The sequence below is a fragment of the Malaclemys terrapin genome, chromosome 5 (genome assembly GCF_027887155.1).
Source record: "Malaclemys terrapin pileata isolate rMalTer1 chromosome 5, rMalTer1.hap1, whole genome shotgun sequence".
Classification (NCBI taxonomy): domain Eukaryota; kingdom Metazoa; phylum Chordata; order Testudines; family Emydidae; genus Malaclemys; species Malaclemys terrapin.
The window spans coordinates 42275599-42293977 of NC_071509.1; the positions used below are offsets into that span (position 1 = coordinate 42275599).

Here is an 18379-nt window from a genome sequence, read left to right on the forward strand (position 1 = left end):
GAGGAGCACCGCCGGAGCAGCGCCGCTTTTATTTCCCCCCCTTTGGCAGTTCGGCCAGGAGTCCGAGCGGCTTTTTTTTTTTTTGCTTCAACAGTTCGGCTGGGAGCAGGGGGTGCGTGCTCAAAAATTTTTTACTGATGGGGTGTGCGATCAAAAAAGTTTGGAAACCACTGGTCTAGGAGCACATTGGAGAGTAAGTGCCACAGCAAGTACTGTCCAATAGACACAGAATGACAGCACCCTGCGGTCCTCTGATTGGCCAAGCATCCTATTTAACCCTGGAGGGTGCCCAAGGAAGTTGTCTGGGTAACCACACAGACTTCAGGCTTGGGGCAAGTCCAGAGCTCACCTTGTCTCCTGGTCTCCGAATCAGCCTGACTTTGCCCCTGATGGTTGCTTATTCAGCCTGGCTCTAGCAATTCCTCCAACCCCTGCTGACTGACTGCCATCCCTGACATGTGGACCCCAGCCCAGCTGTGACCACTAGGCCACACCACCTACACTGCAGTCCCTTACAAGCAAATATCTATGACCTGTGTTATACAGGAAATCAGATTAGATGATCAATCACAGTGGTCCCCTTCAGGTCTTCCAATCTATGTAAAAAGCTGATCTGGCCAAAGAGACTAGAGGGATAAGCTGCAAGGTGGAGTGATTTTTTTTTTTAAATACTTAAGAATCAAAAGCAAGGCTGAGTTGGCTTGCCAGCTCAGTCAATAAGCCACATTCCAGAATCTCCAAGACTACGAACCTCAGAGAAGTCATGACTAGGGCTGTCAAGCGATTAAAAAAATTGTGACTAATGATGTGAATAAAAACAATCACGATTAATCGCACTGTTATACAATAACAGAATACCAATTATTTAAATATTTTGGATGTTTTCTACATTTTCTAATATATTGATTTCAATTACAACACAGAATACAAAGTGTGCAGTGCTTACTTTATATTTATTTTTATTACAAATATTTGTAAAAAACAAAAAATAATATTTTTCAATTCACCTAATAGAAGTATTGTAGTGTAATCTCTATCATGAAAGTTCAACTTACAAATATAGAATTATGTACAAAAAATAACTGCACTCAGAAACAAAACAATGTAAAACTTTAGAGCCTACAAGTCCACTCAGTTCTTCTTGTTCAGCCAATTGCTCAAACAAGTTTGTTTACATTTGCAGGAGATAATGATTCACGCTTCTTTTTTACAATGTCACCTGAAAGTGAGAACAATCAATCGCATGGCACAGTTGTAGCTGGTGTCACAAGATAATTATGTGCCAAATGCGCTAAAGATTCATATGTCCCTTCATGCTTCAACCACAATTCCAGAAGACATGCGTGTACGCTGATGATGGGTTCTGCTCGATAATGATACAAAGCAGTGCGGACCCATGCATGTTCATTTTCATCATCTGAGTCAGATGCCACCAGCAGAAGGTTGATTTTCTTTTTTGATGGTTCAGGTTCTGTAGTTTCTGCATCAGTGTTGCTCTTTTAAGACTTCTGAAAGCATGTGCCACAACTCACCCCTCTCACTTTTGGAAGGCACTTCAGATTCTTAAACCTTGGGACGAGTGCTGTAACTATCTTTAGAAATCTCACATTGGTACCTTCTTTGCATTTTGGCAAAGCTGCGGTGAAAGTGTTCATAAAACCAACATGTGCTGGGTCATCATCATCCAAGACTGCTATAACATGAAATATATGGCAGAATGCGCGTAAAACAGAGCAGCAGGTATATAATTCTTCCCCAAGGAGTTGAGTCACAAATTTACTTAATGCATTATTTTTTAAATGAGCATCATCAGCATGGAAGCAAGTCTGCTGAAATGGTGGCCGAAGCATGAAGGGGCATACGAATGTTTAGCATATCTGGCATGTAAATACACCTCTACCTCGATAGAATGCTGTCCTTGGGAGCCAAAAAATCTTACTGCTTTATAGGTGAAACCGTGTTATAATCGAACTTGCTTTGAGCTGCCGGAGTGCGCAGCCCTGCCCCCCCTGGAGCACTGCTTTACCACGTTATATCAGAATTTGTGTTATATTGGGTCGCGTTATATCGAGGTAGAGGTGTACCTTGCAATGCTGGCTACAAAAGTGCCATGCAAATGCTGGTTCTTACTTTCAGGTGACGTTGTAAATAAGAAGCAGGCAGCATTATCTCCTGTAAACAAACTTGTGTGTCCTAGCGATTGGCAGAATAAGAGTGGACTTGTAGGCTCTAAAGTTTTACATTGTTTTGTTTTTGAGTACAGTTATGTACCAAAAATAAATAAATAAATAAAAATCTACATTTGTAAGTTGCACTTTCACGATAAAGAGATTGCACTACAGTACTTGTATGAGGTGAATTGAAAAGTACTATTTCTTTTGTTTATAATTTTTACAGTACAAATATTTGTAATAAAAGATAATATAAAGTGAGCACTGTACAATTTGTATTCTGTGTTGTAATTTAAATGTATATTTGAAAATGTAGGAAAACATCCAAAATATTTAACAAATTTCAATTGGTATTCCATTATTAAACTGTGCAATTAGTTTTTTAAATCATTAATTTTTTTGAGTTAACCATGTGAGTTAACTGTGAATAATTGACAGCCCTAATCATGACATTGATAAATAGGCCATGCCAGCCTTAACCAGTCTATCCCAGCACTCATAGCTGGTCCATAAGCAAGAAATGCTGTGCCAATAGACCTATAACTGTCTAGTTTCTTCTCTCTAGTTCTACAGCCTGTGCTCAAGAGTCTAGAAGACTACAAGAGTTCATAAACACCCTACCATTTAGTTATCACATTTTTCCCTTTTCTATATTTCGTCTTTTGTTTTTATTAGGTGGGAGATATCCCAGCCTTACTATATTTTATTTTTTGGGACATGTGAAAGTGTGGCTGTGCGTATAAGTACCCACAGCACACACATAGGGAAGGCACTAGTAAGAAAAGTTGCCCAGGTTGAGACAATTTGTAGGGTTACTTAAAAGACCCTCACATTAAAATATGTTCTGCATTTAAGTCCTGAAAGGACTTGAAATTGTCATCTGTAATTTCTGGAAGAATTGCTAAATATCTACTTATCAGAGTATCCTGTTAAAGTCTGTATTATAATATCACTATTGGAGGGAGGGAAAACAATTAGCTACCTAAGAATTGAAGTCTAAGAAGATTTAAGCATCTAAATGAAAGCAGCCTGAGTTTCTGAAGGACAGAACACCTAAAGCTTTCATTGGCCCCTATCTACCAACGAGGTCAATGAGTCTGTCAAAATGCTTAAAGTTATGCACATGGTGAAATACGTAACTGAACTGGGACCATTAAACAGATGAGAGTAGTCAGACAGTGAAACCCAATACTTGGTAGGATGTGGTCCTTAGATGCTTTTATTGAGTGCAAAGTAGTATATTTATTTTATCTAGAACACTCAATCTTCCATGAATTAAAAAAATTTCAGATGCAATCATTTATTTATTGTTTCTTAAAGCTGGAGAGACACCACACTAAAAATACAGACTGAGCAAGCCCAAGATATTTTATATCGTAATGGATTTGAATAATTAAAATGGATAGCCTGAGCATGCAAATAGCCTGCAAAGAGAAAATAAACAGCAAAAAAAGTTCAGTGCAGGACACCCAAGTGAAGATTGTTAAGCTATTGCAAAATTTAAATATGCACATATAAAGAAGAACTACTCAAACACCAACATCATTAGCTTTTAATTAGTATGTATTGGAAATGAAGATAGGAAAGAAAATGACTAGTTATTAAATCTATTCATATATATAGATGGAAAACCTCAAATGTATTCTAAATTGGTAGTTCCATAGTAGGCTGTAGTACCAGATAAATCAATACTAACTGAGTTCTAAAAGAAAAAAAAAAGGATTACTATTCATATAACCAAGGTATAATTTGCAAGGGAATGAATTCTGTAATACCAGGAACAGCACATATTATAAGATCAGCCATGAACTGAAGTAAATCGTATAGCATAGAACATTTTTCTGATCTCAATGAAGAAAATGGTGTAAATTTTTAATGGTGAGAGTAACTAACCATTGGGACAATTTACCAACGGTTGTGGTGGATTCTCCATCACTGACAAGTTTTAAATCAAGTTAGGATTTTTTCTAAAAAAATATGCTCTAGGAATTATTTTGGGGAAGTTCTATGACCTGTGCTATATAGGAGGTCAGACTAGATGATCACAGTGGTTCTTCCTGGCCTTAGAATCTATGAATATAAATATGCATTTCCATAATAATTCCAGAAGGATTTATAAAGTAATTAAGATATGCAACACTAAGTGTATTGAGAAGGCTGCTCTCCATATTACAACATACCTTCCAACATAGTCTTCATTTTCACTTCCTGGAAATGTAAGTTTGGTGATTATTCCTAGGAAAGAACAGCATCTAGCTAACTCTTCAGTGGCTCTTTTAACGGATGAGCTAAAAGTATAAAAAGACTATGGGGGGATATGATAGAGGTATATAAAATCATGAGTGATGTAGAGAAAGTAAATAAGGAAAAGTTATTTACTTGTTCCCATAATACAAGAACTAGGGGCCACCAAATGAAATTAATGGGCAACAGGTTTAAAACAAATAAAAGGAAGTTCTTCTTCACACAGTGCACAGTCAACCTGTGGAACTCCTTGCCTGAGGAGGCTGTGAAGGCTAGGACTATAACAGCATTTAAAAGAGAACTGGATAAATTCATGGAGGTTAAGTCTGTTAATGGATATTAGCCAGAAGGGGTAAGGAAGGGTGTCCCTAGCCTCTGTTTGACAGAGGGTGGAGATGGATGGACTTGAACTGTTGGGTTCACTCCCTCTGGGGCACCTGGCCAAATTGGCCACTGTCGATAGACAGGATACTGGGCTAGATGGACTTTTGGTCTGACCCAGTACGGTCATTCTTATGTTCTTATGTTCTTATTTTAAAAACTTCTCAGTAGAGCTTGAAAATGCACAGAGAACTGACATTGTGTGGATAAACAGTATTGATATTTATTGGCTTTTCTAACTAGGGAGGCTGGAGGAATCTAATATAATAAAGGACCTGAGATTTACTAATTCCTAAATTTTAATCCCAGCTCTGACACTGTTATGATTTGTGCAAACCATTTATTTTAGTTGTGCCTTTCTTTCCTCATCTGTGAGGTGGGGATAACTAATCTTGACCAGAGCTCAGAGGTACTGCAAGGATTAGTAGCAACGGTATGGAGATATGCGTAGAAATAATTGCTACAACAATTATCACTGGCTTGATGATTTTTTTCCTGAAGAGATTACACAACACAATTTAAAGAAAATATTTATTCTCTGGAAATTAGTTTCCTTCCCATTCCAGAATAGATGACATACAAAACACAGCAGCCATTATGACACTATTACAGATGACACACATTTATTCTTCAGTTCTTAGACCAGTCTCAATGCTTAGTGCAATACTGATTGAACATCAGGTAATAATTTGAATCGAAATCAGAGACTCACAGGTAATGAATTTTAAATGAATTTAATCACACTTCCATTTTATTACAGAAGTTGTGTTTAAGTTAAACAGTGCCATGGTTCAAACAATATGTATTACACATGTAGAAAACACTGAAAGATTATTTATACTTTAGGTGAAATATTTTCACTGATAACTCAGTAGCCATAAATTCAGATATTTTAACCACAATTGAAAAGTAAACAATATTTAGTTTGAATTTTTTTCAAGTAAGCAACTTTTTTCTTTACATTTTTCGTACCCTTTGCAGCAACTGTGCCTCAAACAGACAGTATAAGCACTTTGCTGAAATATCCTCCTTCCCACAAAGATAAATCCTGATTAAGGAAAACATTTAATAATGTATTTCACATTCAGCACTCTCTTAAGTAAATGGGACTTAAGCCCATGATACAAATTAAGACTAACAACATAATCAAAAGTGCACTGGGGAAAATTAAAAAAAAATTACAAACTTGCTCTTAGATTTTACAGTTGATCGAACAGAATAAGTGCAAAGTGAATGACAGAGGAACCCTTACTACTGCTACATTCTAGCAAACTATTACTAACAAAACATTATAAAAACCCATTAAATCATAGGTTTTCTGTCCTTCCTTTCAGAACATACAGATTACCAAGACACTTGTATTCAGATGGCAGCTTTCTCTTTCAGAATTAACTTCCTCCAGACTGATATGTTCAGTGCTAACCACCATGAGACGTAACTGTGACATCACAATGACAGTTATGACATCCATTCATATCAGAAAATAGGAACAAGCTAATTACAGAGGACACTGCTTCTGTTCGCACAGAAATATGGCAACAGGAAAAATCAGAAAATATGCTTGTTAATTAAATAAGGCCAATATTACACTTTATAAAGCTTGATGAAATATGGCAGTTTCCCTTCCCTCCACAATATTAATGAATTTAGTGCTCCTGAAGGGTACTAGATTGGTAGAGCCTGAAGCCTCTCATTATCCTCAGAAGAGCTATAGCACAAATTGCAGCCTCAATCAATGTCTTGCTCCATCTTGATCTGGTGGGACCACCTCTAAGGGTGAAAGGATAATTTTGTCTCCATGCTCATTTCATTCCTGGCCATTCTGTGACAGGATGAATTAGAGACAGTCTGATGGGTGGTTTTGTGATTGGGCCATCTGTTCATAAGGAAATTAATTTTGCATGTGATTACTGAATCGCCATCAGATAACAACTTTGTCACTAGCAAGCTAGTCACATCCAAAAGAGGGATCTAAAGATGAAAGTTCTGCCTCACATTCCTGATTATATGAGCTAGCCAGTCCCCTGGATACACTTTCGTTAAATTAATTTCAACCTGTTTAGCAGAGAGAAGATCCTGCAAGATTTGTCATCAGATTAGATCATATGTTACTTATTCTTATATATTATTAGACAACCACAGTATGTATGTGCACTTTGGTCTCTTTTTACAAGAAGATTTCTCCCGTACTTAGAAAAGGGTTCTGGACATACAGAGCATAAGCAAACTGTACTTAACATTTAAACCGTCTTTTTTAATTTTAATTTAATAACTCTGGTTAGAACACTAACAAAGTCTGCATTCAAAATGATGGGTGAAATCCTGGCCCCACTGAAGTCAATAGCAAAACTCCCACTGGCTTCAAATTCCAGGATTTCATACCAGGAATTTTATACACGTAAAGGTCTCTGTTTAATCTTAAATTATGTCATATTACCAGCACATACATAATTGTCATTTAAAAATCAGCAGCTGTATATAAACACATTTCACAGTCTCTACACTGTACAAAGTGTACACGCACTTTAACAAACAAGCTATTTATTGCCTGGAATAATCAGGTTTTTTGACATCTGTCTCTTACAAATTCAGCTTTAGGTTTCTTCGTTGAGGGTTCTGTTTTTCTGCAGAACTGTATTTAGTTCCTGAATAACATTTGGTGGCAACTTGTCAGATTCCAAATTAGATTTGTTTGTTTTGTTCTCATGTTTCTTCAGTGTCCTTGATTCTTTATAGGGACTTTGGTGTAAGTCAGCAATGTCAGCACCTGTGTCCTCAACACAGATCAAGCTTCGATGTTTTTTCACATGGTTTTTCATTTTCTCCTCCTTGCGCCCTAGACATTGTGCCACGATATGTGCTCTTTCTTTTAAATTCTTTTTTTCTTCCGCAATGTCATTTTCATCTTGTTCACTGAATGTCAGCTTTCCAGCTTTAATATGCTGAATAAAGTCAAGAAATCAGAAACAGAATGGTTCAAATTAACACAATATTCAATAATATTGAGATTGTGAGTTTTGCTCATTACTTTACATAACAGCTTACAAGAAAAATCAATTTTGCCGAAGAGCTAGGGCAGCAAAGCTAATAGTTCTGGCCCCAGTAATGGTGTAGGAAGGCATGGCCAGGTCCGACTCAGCATGCACACAGCTCCAAGAAGTGAAGCTGCTCCCACTGTGCCAGCCAGGGACTGAGCGCATGGCCAGGCACCATAGCAGCAGCACTCCCTCAGACTCAGCCCCTCCCCGCATCCTGACTAGACAGACCCCTCTTGGCACACAGCCCCTAGCTACCTCCTGCCTGCATCCTGAATTACACCCCTGATGGCACCCTGAGCTACCCCGGTCTCTGCACACAGCCCCTAGCTACCCCCATCTGCACTCTGAACTACACCGCTGCCTGCACACAGCCCCTAGTTACCCCTTGCCTGCACCCTGAGCTGGCTAAAAGGCTGAAAAGTGAAGATGAGATCAGGTTGAGCCTCATTAACATATATCCCCAGCTGGAAAAACTGCAAGGAGAAGCAGGCACATCCATCCCATTAAGAAGATTCCTTGTCCGGAAGTTATTCTACATTTTATTACAAAATTTGATCCTTTTCTAATTAGTTGAGAATAGGATTGGGTCTTTACTTACACAGCAGAGAAACATTTTACACTAAAAAAACTGAACACAATATAATGTTCAAAGTTGGAGACAACCATTTTGTTTTAAAATGAAATAAGCATTTTTAACAAAATTGTTAACACTGTTGTGTTGTTTATTGTTCAGTTTTATAGAAAATCATGTTTTCCTGTTTGAACGCCACACATTTTGCTCTCAACATTTTTTTTTTAAAGCATAGCTTTACTAAAACAGGTTGGTTTCAAAGATCTTCAATTATTTCATTGAGTGCATATTGCTAGGGATTTCTAGCATTACAACTGTTTACATTAAAATGAAAAGTAAACATGTACATTGTTTATTACAGCGTCACAGTTTATATGTATGTAATAATTAAAATTAATAATTCTCCTCAAGAAGTGTTAATAATGAACCACAGAGCCTACTGCAGTTACACAGATGGGCCTCAGGGAAAAAATTTGGGAAACCCTGGCGGGGATTTGAACATGCCACTGTCAACAGTACACAACTTGTTTGTCTGGTTGGTGCAGTCAAGTGGAGAGCAAGAATAGGTTAGTTGCTCTTGAAAAATGTATTCCAGTTCCCTAACTGGGCAAAAGGGAGGGAAAAGGAACAAAATACATAGTAAATGAAGTGAGCTCCCATCTCCAGCATTCTTTATCTACCGAAGTAGTCTCTACTAAACTTCTTAAATTTCAGCTGAATCAACATTCACACAATATTTAAAAGAATAGTATTATTTTGTCATTGCATTTGGGCAAAATAAACCAATGACATTTTAAAATAGATTTTTGTCCTAAGAAAAAACTGAGAGTTAAGGTTGCTGATAGTGTAGTTCTCATTCATTAAGAGTGAAATTCACCCAGGAGCAACTGAGCTGTTGATGCTAGTGGAATTTTGGTGTTCTGATACCTGGGGGAAGGTCAGCTTTAGAATGACCAAGCATGGGGACTTCATACCCCTGCATGTGCTAAAACTGGCTTATATACATGGGCCAGATCTTTTTCTGGTGTAAGCTGTCATATCTCCACTGACTTCTACAGTGCTATGGCAATTTACACCAGCTAAGGATCTACCCTTGGCTCTCTGTAGGCCGGCACAGAAATAAGGAGTGATAGCACGGTTATTGGCTGTAATGTGTTTTCATGTTGACAGTGGCCAAGAATCCCTACACAAGTGTGCAAGGGAGTTCAGAAGCTGCCCCAAAACCTCAGTGTTGCAGTAGTGCTATCCTGTCTAATAGCTATGGACATTCTCATTTTCCATGTATATTAAGAATATAAAGTCTGAACAGTAATTCTGCAAACAAAATAGAGTTCAATTAATAAGTATGATGACCCTGAATAAGAAAATCTTCATAAATACATATAAAATAACTTTTAGGTGTATTCCCTGGGGCTCTTTAAATAAGGGGTTCGATTTTGATCAGAAGATGCAGTAACATGGCTGGAGGGCTTTCTAAATGTCAGTAAGCCATGGTATTAAATTACTGCCTTGAAATTCAATCTGGAAGAATGCATTTTATTTACAACCCCTAGTAAAACCATGTTTCAATTTTGCATCTTCTAAGAAGCAAAATAGTGATTACATTCTTAAAACCCAATATAGGTCCTTGTTAAATTGGGTACAGTGAGCTTCCTTTTTCCTGACGTTCTCCCCCAAAGTTGCTCTTACATGAAATTGGAAAAGGCCTAAAACAATAATCACTTTTGAAAAGTTTCTTCTCTTTTGAAATAAACTAGCAGATCAATAGATATTCCTTCTACTTAAAGTGGGGCATACCACTCACACAGAGAACTTTTTCAGTGGCACTGGTATAGGCTCAGCACACGGATGATTTATAATTTGCACGTTGTATAAAACCCATGAAATTGATGAAACCAGCTGTACAAAGTAAAGCACGATGTAAGACTATACAGAAGATACAGAGCTAAGCGATTTCCCATACCAGTAATGTGTGTCAAACACTAGTGTAAGATGACCTGTGATCAGAATTACCATATTGTTCTCCAAATTATTTCCATATCAAAATGTAACTGTTTTACAATAAAATGATATTTTCCCCTAACTGCCAGCTCTACAAAAACAATATGGGTATAATTATGATAATCTGGAAGTCGAACTTTTTCCTTCTGCATATCACCAGTAACAAAGATTGGTCAGACTAAATTATGTCCTCAGTTACATCTGTGCAATACTATTTCTGTCAATGGGATTGCAGAGGTATGCCTTTCAATTTAGTAGGTAATAATTCTGATAATGATGCACAAGAATGGACAAATCTATCTTACATTCTCTCTCTTACCTTTGTTGGCTTTTCAAAGCTAACAAGAAAAAAAAACAAACAACCCACCTTATTTTAATCAGCCAAGTAAGTAGACACAATTCAAAATACATAAGCAGATCCTGTGAGGAAGGTAGTACAATTTTTTACCATTTATGTGATACCGAGTACACTAAATATTAAGAGTGAAATTCTGGCTCTGCTGAAGTTGATGGGAGTTTTGCTATCAACTAAAATGGAGACAGGATTTTCACCTATGTTTTCCCTTTCATACCCACAGCACTCATCGCTGACACAGCTGTCCAGATCCTGTTCTGATGCTGATATCATAGCTATTTTGCAACAGTGCTGGAACATGAATCTGGTTAATAATTGCTTAATTACTTTAAGAGGGTATATTTTGATTTTAGTTATTTGATGAAGTGTAATAAACTTTTAAAAACATTATTATAAGTTAGTGCTTTCAGCACATACTGCTAAAGATGTTGAACATTGGTTAATTCTAGTTACCCATTACCTTTCACGTTGTTAATTTAAACGTAACTAAATGTTTTTCAAGCATTTATATTTTGTTTGTCCATGTACAGCAAAATTCCTTCAAATACAAATCAGTGCAGAAAATTATGTACTGCAGTTTGTTTGATATTCATTTCCCTAATATAGCCTCCTTTTTTATTTTTTTGATTGGTCTACGGGTCTCTTAGCAAATCACCTTTCTGCTACCTTTATACTACTATTAAATTAATTTCTTTTTTCAAGTACTTCAGTATCAGGAAGCCAGCCAAACTATCAATGGGGCCACTGGACAATCAAGGTACTAAAGGAGAACTCAAGGAAGACCAGGCTGCTGCAGAAAAGCTAGATGAATTCTTTGCATAAGTCTTCACTACAAAGGACATGAGAGATATTTTTACCCCGAGCCATTCTTTTCAGGTAACAAATCTGAGGAACTGTCCCAGACTGAAGTGTCAATAGAGGAGGTTTTTGAACAAATAGATAGAATTAAAACAGTAATAAGTCACCAGGACTAGATGGCACTCACTCAAGAAGTTCTGAGGGAACTTAGACACGAAACTATAGAACTACTAACTGGGTTATCTAACCTATCATTTAAATCAACCTCTGTACCAGATGACGAGGATAGCTAATGTAAAGTCAATTTTTTTAAAAGGCTCCAGAAGTGATCCTGGCAATCACAGGTCTGTAAGTCTAACTTCAGTATCAGGCAAATTGGTTGAAACTATAGTAAAGAACAGAATTATCAGACACATAGATGAACACGATATGTTGGGGAGGAGTCAACATGGCTTTTGTGAAGGGAAATCATGCCTCACCAATCTATTAGAATTCTTTGAGGGTCTCAACAAGCATGTGAATATAGAATACTTGGACCTTCAGAAAGCCTTTGACAAGATCCTACACCAAAGACTCAAAGTAAGCAGCCATGGGATATAAGGCAAAATTCTCTCATGGTTCACTAACTGGTTAAAAGATAGAAAACAAAGGATAGGAATGGTCAATTTTCAGAATGGAAAAAAAAAAGAAGAGGTAAATAGCAGGGTGCCTCAACAATTTGTACTATTGAGCATATTCATAAATGATCTAGAAAGGGGGTAAACAATGAGGTGGGAAAGTTTGTAGCTATTCTTTATACAGATCTGAGGACATTATCATCATGTGTTTAACAATCAATTGTATCAAAAGGAATGAAAATGCATGCCACCACTGAAATGATTACCTCCATAAGTTTGGAGTAAAATCCTCTGTTGGTTAAACTGAAATGTTATTTTTCCTCCTTCTCTTTTTGAACCATCTCGATTACATACTTCTTCAGGACAAGACTAATTTGGATTCCAACAATATATGCAAAAAATGCTAGTTTACACTTTCCAATGCTTAGTTTTGTTCTAATTTTCTTAAGGTATTCAAACAGGACCTGTGTAGATCTATTTTTATATATCAAGTTCGATTCTTTTTTATGGCAGAGTTTCACAACACTATGAGCACTAATTGCAAACCTTTTTCTGATATGACTGTCACGTGTTTGGCATGACATAATGGAGTTCTTGCCAACAGGGGACAACAAAATCAAGAAGGCCCTGGTAATGTTTAGATTCAAAATTATGCAGTTCAAGAAAGATAGGTAAAATCTTTACTTCCAAGAAATGCTCAATCTGAAGCTAGCTTAAAGATAATATAATAAACATTACATTGCACTTGTAACATCAAGCAAAAAGAAAGTATGAAAACAAGATTATGGGGTACCTTCAATTGCATGATAAGTTTCTCTTTTTTTACAGGAAAAATATTTTAAATGGTAGGAGTAAGAGGTTTTACAGTTATTCAATAACCCAAGGTAAATTTAAAGGTCTTTGAATGAGAAAGGAGGCTAAATAATAAAAAAAAATAATAAAAAAAAAAGAGTTAACAGAACTCAGTGGCCATTTAGGAAGCAATATCACAACTGCTTAGGGTTACCATCCGTCCGTATTCCAGTCCCCAGACATGTCCGGCTTTTGTGTCTCTAAATAGCCGTCTGGGAGGAATTGGTAACAAGGTTAAAATGTCCGGGTTTTTTTTCCTCCCTTGCCTCCCTCCCTCCCTTCCATGCAGAGTGCGGCTGCTGATTGGGCGGCTGGGCCGATTGAGCCGCTCCCATTGGCCTCCAGCAGCCAGAGCCCTCCCCTGCTCCCCCATCCCTCTGTCTGCAGCCCTGTGTAACACACAAACTGACCCACCGGGCAGCGTGTTTTGCCTACACGTGGAGCCAGAATGGTAAAGGGAGTTGGGGGGGGGGGCAGTCAGGGAGTGGGGGAGTGTTGCATGGGTCCCCGGCCTCCACCTGCCACCCCCCCCTCTGCTCATCTCCCCTCCCCCGTGGGCCCTCCCTCCCTGCCTGCCTCTCCCTTGCCTGCTTGTACTGCCAGAGCCAGCAGCAACTGCTGTCTGCTGCCCCCGGGTCCTAGCGTCCCCTATCCACTAATGGGAAGACAGGCTGCCCTTACCCTGCCCTTCCACCCTAGCCCTGAGCTTCTCCAACGCCCCAAACCCCTCAGCCCCAGCCCTCATCCCCCCGCACCCAAATCCTCTCTCTCAGCCCTGAGCCTCCTCCTGCATCATGAACCCCTCATCCCCAGCCCCAGCCAGAGCCCTCATCCCCCCACACCCTAATCCCCCACACCCTAATCCTCTGCTCCATCCCTAAGCCCCCTCCTGCACCATGAACCCCTGATCCTCAGACCCACAGCCCTCACTGCTGCATCCCCTATCCCCAAACTCCCTCCCAAACCCCCTCCCCCTTCCCACACACTCCCTCCTGCCCTCAAACTCCCTCCCAAAGCCTGCACCCCCTCCCTTTGCACCGCCTCCCACCCCCAAACTCCATCGCAGACCCTGCACCCCTCACCCCCTCCTGCACACCCACCCCCTGCCCCAGCCCGGAGCCTGCACCCAGCACCCAAACTCTATCCCAGAGCCTGCACCCTGCACCCCGCCTGCACCCTAATCCCCAGCCCAGGACCTGCACCCCAGACCTCCTCCCCACACCCAACCCCCCTCCCAGAGCCTTAGGCAGGTGGGGGGGGGGTTCTGGGCACAACCAAAATTTCTACAACCCTGCCACCCATGCAAGTGGATAAGGGTCAGGGCAGTCAGGGGACAGGTAGGGTCCTAGGGGGGCAGTTAGGGTGGGGGTTCTCAGTGGGGGCAGTCAGGGGTCAAGAAGCAGGGGGGGTTGGAGTTCTGAGGGGGCAGTCAGGGGGTGGGAAGTTGGAGGGAGTGGATGGGGGTGGGACGGGTCTAGGGCGGGGCTCCCCCCCCCAGCATCCTCTTTTTTGATTGTGAAATATGGAACCCTACAACTGCTTGAAGAGACTGACTAACTGTATCACACATGCATCTGCTTCAGGAAAGCAGCACTGTCTAGTGGATAAAGCATTAAACTCTGACTTTGGAGACCTGGGGCCTATTCTCAGCTCTATCAGTAGGTTGCCTTGAACAAGTCACTTCACCTCCCTATGCTTCAGTTTCCTGATCTGTAAAATGGGGAAAAGGATGGTTACCCCCTTTGAGGCCTACTGATGAAAAACATACAACAGCTAGTTGTTATTACTATTATGTAGGGTCAATGATAGCAACTGTTCTGTTCCCACACTCAAAATGTTCCCCATTCCAATGTGCGTGCAGGAGCACCTTAGTGCTCCTTTTTGTGGTGCTAATGGTTCATCTGATAAGTCACTTATGTTAGGACTGAGAAACACCATTCATCCCAGAAGTCTCATGGCACTTGAGTAAGTGCAAACAGCATTGCTCCAGACTTATTATTCTTTAAGCCTAATAATGCTATAATTGAAATGTACAGCAGTCAGTTCCATCTTAACTTAATTTGCAAATGGATCTCGTTGCTACTAATATTGTAGGATAGCTACCTAAAAGTTCAAATCTGCTTTGGAGATAGGAAAAGATATGGTACAATATGCACACAAAGCTATATCATCAAGGACTTTATTTTAAAAAACACCCTTATTAATGTCTAGTAACATTCATGGTAAAAATCCCATTTAATTCAAATGGGTGGCTCTTACTAAAAAACCCCAGTGTTAATTTACTAACTTGCCACAGGGCTAGGTCATTATGCATTTAATTACATTGTCCTAACTATTCTTTTAATGACAGAACAATACAAAGGACACTAATATTAGAAGCATCTACATCTCACATTTATCCAACTCCAGAGAGATAATGGCTCCTCGACTATATAAAAAGGACACCAAAATATAGCATTGTAATTAAAGTTCAACACCAATGTTAACTACCAGCTTACCTCTGCATTTCCTCTGGTTTTAGAGGTATTTTTCTCCTGCTGAATGGGAATTAAAGGTAAGCCTCCAATCTTTGGATTTTTAGTTATAGACTGTTTTCTTGCTTTTCCAGCTGGTGGCCATATATCACTGTGCTGTAGAAACAAAATTCCTTATTCTTGGCATGCAATTTTATTATGATATATACACTGCTTTTTACATACAAAACTTTCTTAGTAAGACTATATACTATGCTCTACTATCGCTCCACATAAAACTGACTTTTTTTTTAAGATAACAGGAGCGTGTTTTTTATAACTATGTTGATGCTTCTTCAAATGCATCAGAAGTATTGCTGGAGGACTGCAAGATGCTAAGTGAATAGAGCTTTAAGGTCTCAGTACACTGTTTATGTTCCAGAGGTGTTCCTCCACACTATATATCAAAATATCAAAACATATCTATTGGCAATAGAACAAAAATCAATATTTAGGAAAACAAATTTATCTACACCTCTACCTCAATATAACGCTGTCCTCGGGAGCCAAAAAATCTTACTGCATTATAGGTGAAACCACATTATATTGAACTTGCTTTGATCCACCGGAGTGCACAGCTCCGCCCCCCTGGAGCACTGCTTTACCGCGTTATATCCGAATTTGTGTTATATCGAGGTAGTGGTGTATTTGTTTTTTAGCTCCAAAATTCTACATAAATTGTATATATAATTGCAATTATCTGACCAATATGAAAATAAATGTTTAAACATAAGGGAACATTTATACTATTCGTTTATTACTGTAAGTTAGTTATCATAACAGTTATGGTTCAGACTTCCAAGGAAGTTCAGGGGATTTAGTCATACATCTTCCCCTCATCCCAAAGGGATAAATGTACTGAGTAGAAAATCTTTAAAAATCTTAACCTACAACATGTAATCTCCTCATGGTAGAAACATAAAAAGAGGTAGACAGCAAGTAGAACACACCACTTCTTTGGGTGAAGGGATAAATTACATTTTAGTGTAAAGAATTATGGGTGGGATTCACTAGGGAGACTTAGGCATTGCAACACTCACCTGGTTTCAGACCTCTCCCGATGAAGCTTTTCCATTGCGTAGAAATAATCATTGAGGCAGGAGGACTTGAGTCTCTCACCTCCGAGGTGTGTACCCTAACAATTGGACTAGAGAGTCGCACTAATTTTCTTGGTGCCCAATGAATATTTAATTATTTAAACAAAGTGAGACAGCTTTAATGAGAGAGAGATTGAGGGAGACCCACCCCAACATGGCCAATAGCTCAGTGGTTAGTGACCACGTCCAGGAGGTGGGAAACCCCATTTCAAATCCCTACTCCAAATCAGCCCAACAGAGATTTCAATCCAGGTCTCCCACATCCTGAGTGCTCTAAGCATTGGGCTAATGGACACACCACTTCTTCCTCCTGCTTTGTATGGGTTTAGGCATACTTTGCGCATGTCTACTGTAACGGGCCCCAAAAGCAAGATAGGTGTGGGGAGAAATGCCTATTTTGTGAATTGCTGAGAGTTAGGCACTGGGCAGTGGCAGGAGTTAGATGGCTGTGTGCATGCCAAACCAGTGAATTTAAGGTGGTCAGGTGGAACCTGAATGTGAGACTTCAGTGCTTAAGTCTCCTTTGTGAATCCCACCCTGAGTGTCTGTAACAGTTTTAATTGAATAGTAAATAATAAATTATTAATATTTGCAACTCATTAGGCAAAATTAAAATGTACTTATTCACAGTTCTGGCTCATCTAGGTGGCTCTTGTCAACAGAAATATATCAAAATATCTTTGTCTTTTCAGAAGAGAACATATAATATATCAAGTCCATTTTGTAAATATTATTCAAGTGCGAAGAGTCTGTAGATTGGTCATGCAAAGCACAAAGCGACAGGGATAAGAGAAAGAGTATGTGTATGCTGCCATTAGTACATGGCCTCTAAATTCAGGGGGGCAAGATATGTTTATCACTCAGGCTTATAACTTGGAGATCATCTTCGACTCTTCCTTCTTGACATGCCCAAATCTTGCAGCTTCTTCCTTCACAGCATATTATAACTAAAGAACTGTAACCATTCCTCAGTTATGCCATTAGTCCCTGATGGATTCAATGAGGTGGAAGGCCTCTGGGAAGGTTGAGTTCAGAGAAACAGGCAGTGTTTTCATTGCATTTATCCGAGAACGACTGCTGTCATGATGGATGTAGAATGTTGTTTCAAAGCAACTGAAGAGAGAATATCTGGTGCTCAACTTACAGTGATTTCTGAAATTCTCCATGAAATATACTGCAAGAATTCTGCATGTATTTATTTAGTTTAAAAGGGTCACAGATTCAACTGGCTTTCATAAAGAGGTCTGTGGAGAAGAACCCTTAAACCACTCCAAATAACAAAATTTTCTTTCTAAGCAAAGAAACAAGGCTCCCTTAATTGAAGTATTAAGCAGAAGAATTACTGCCCATGTACTTGAAGGTGTATCTTCATCTGGGTGCTAATTTTGGCTTTACTTGTCAGCCTCATGATGTGCTCAGAGGAATATATGCACACAGATATTAGAATTGGAAAATATCTTTTTTGCTCATCTTCCCATCAATACCATATTTCCTAGATAGCTGTGTTAAGTGCTTTTTGTCCAGACCAGTTTTATTCAATTCAAGACTGGGCTTGAACCATAGCCCATGGGATGACCATAAACAAAACAATGATCCTATTTTAGGCATTTTTTTACTGTTTACCAATCAAAATACAAAATGAATAATCTCCATACTAACCCAACTTTCTCTAATTGAAGCCAGAGAACTAGAATAATTAGGTTATACAAACGCCCCCCGGGTTACACAAATCCGACTTACG

At 39.1% G+C, this 18379-nt stretch overlaps 1 protein-coding gene across 1 annotated transcript in view; it reads right to left on the reverse strand.

Moving 5' to 3' along the window:
• Nucleotides 1-5313: 5313 nt before the first annotated feature.
• ARAP2 (ArfGAP with RhoGAP domain, ankyrin repeat and PH domain 2) overlaps nucleotides 5314-18379 on the reverse strand; it is a 214000-nt gene continuing 200934 nt past the window's right edge. Inside the window, exons 32-33 of the mRNA XM_054030499.1 lie at nucleotides 15527-15658; nucleotides 5314-7738 (exon numbers count right to left, since the gene is read on the reverse strand). Coding sequence (XP_053886474.1) covers nucleotides 7391-7738; nucleotides 15527-15658 — 480 coding nt within the window. The 3' untranslated portion in view covers nucleotides 5314-7390. The remainder of the gene's footprint in view (nucleotides 7739-15526; nucleotides 15659-18379) is intronic.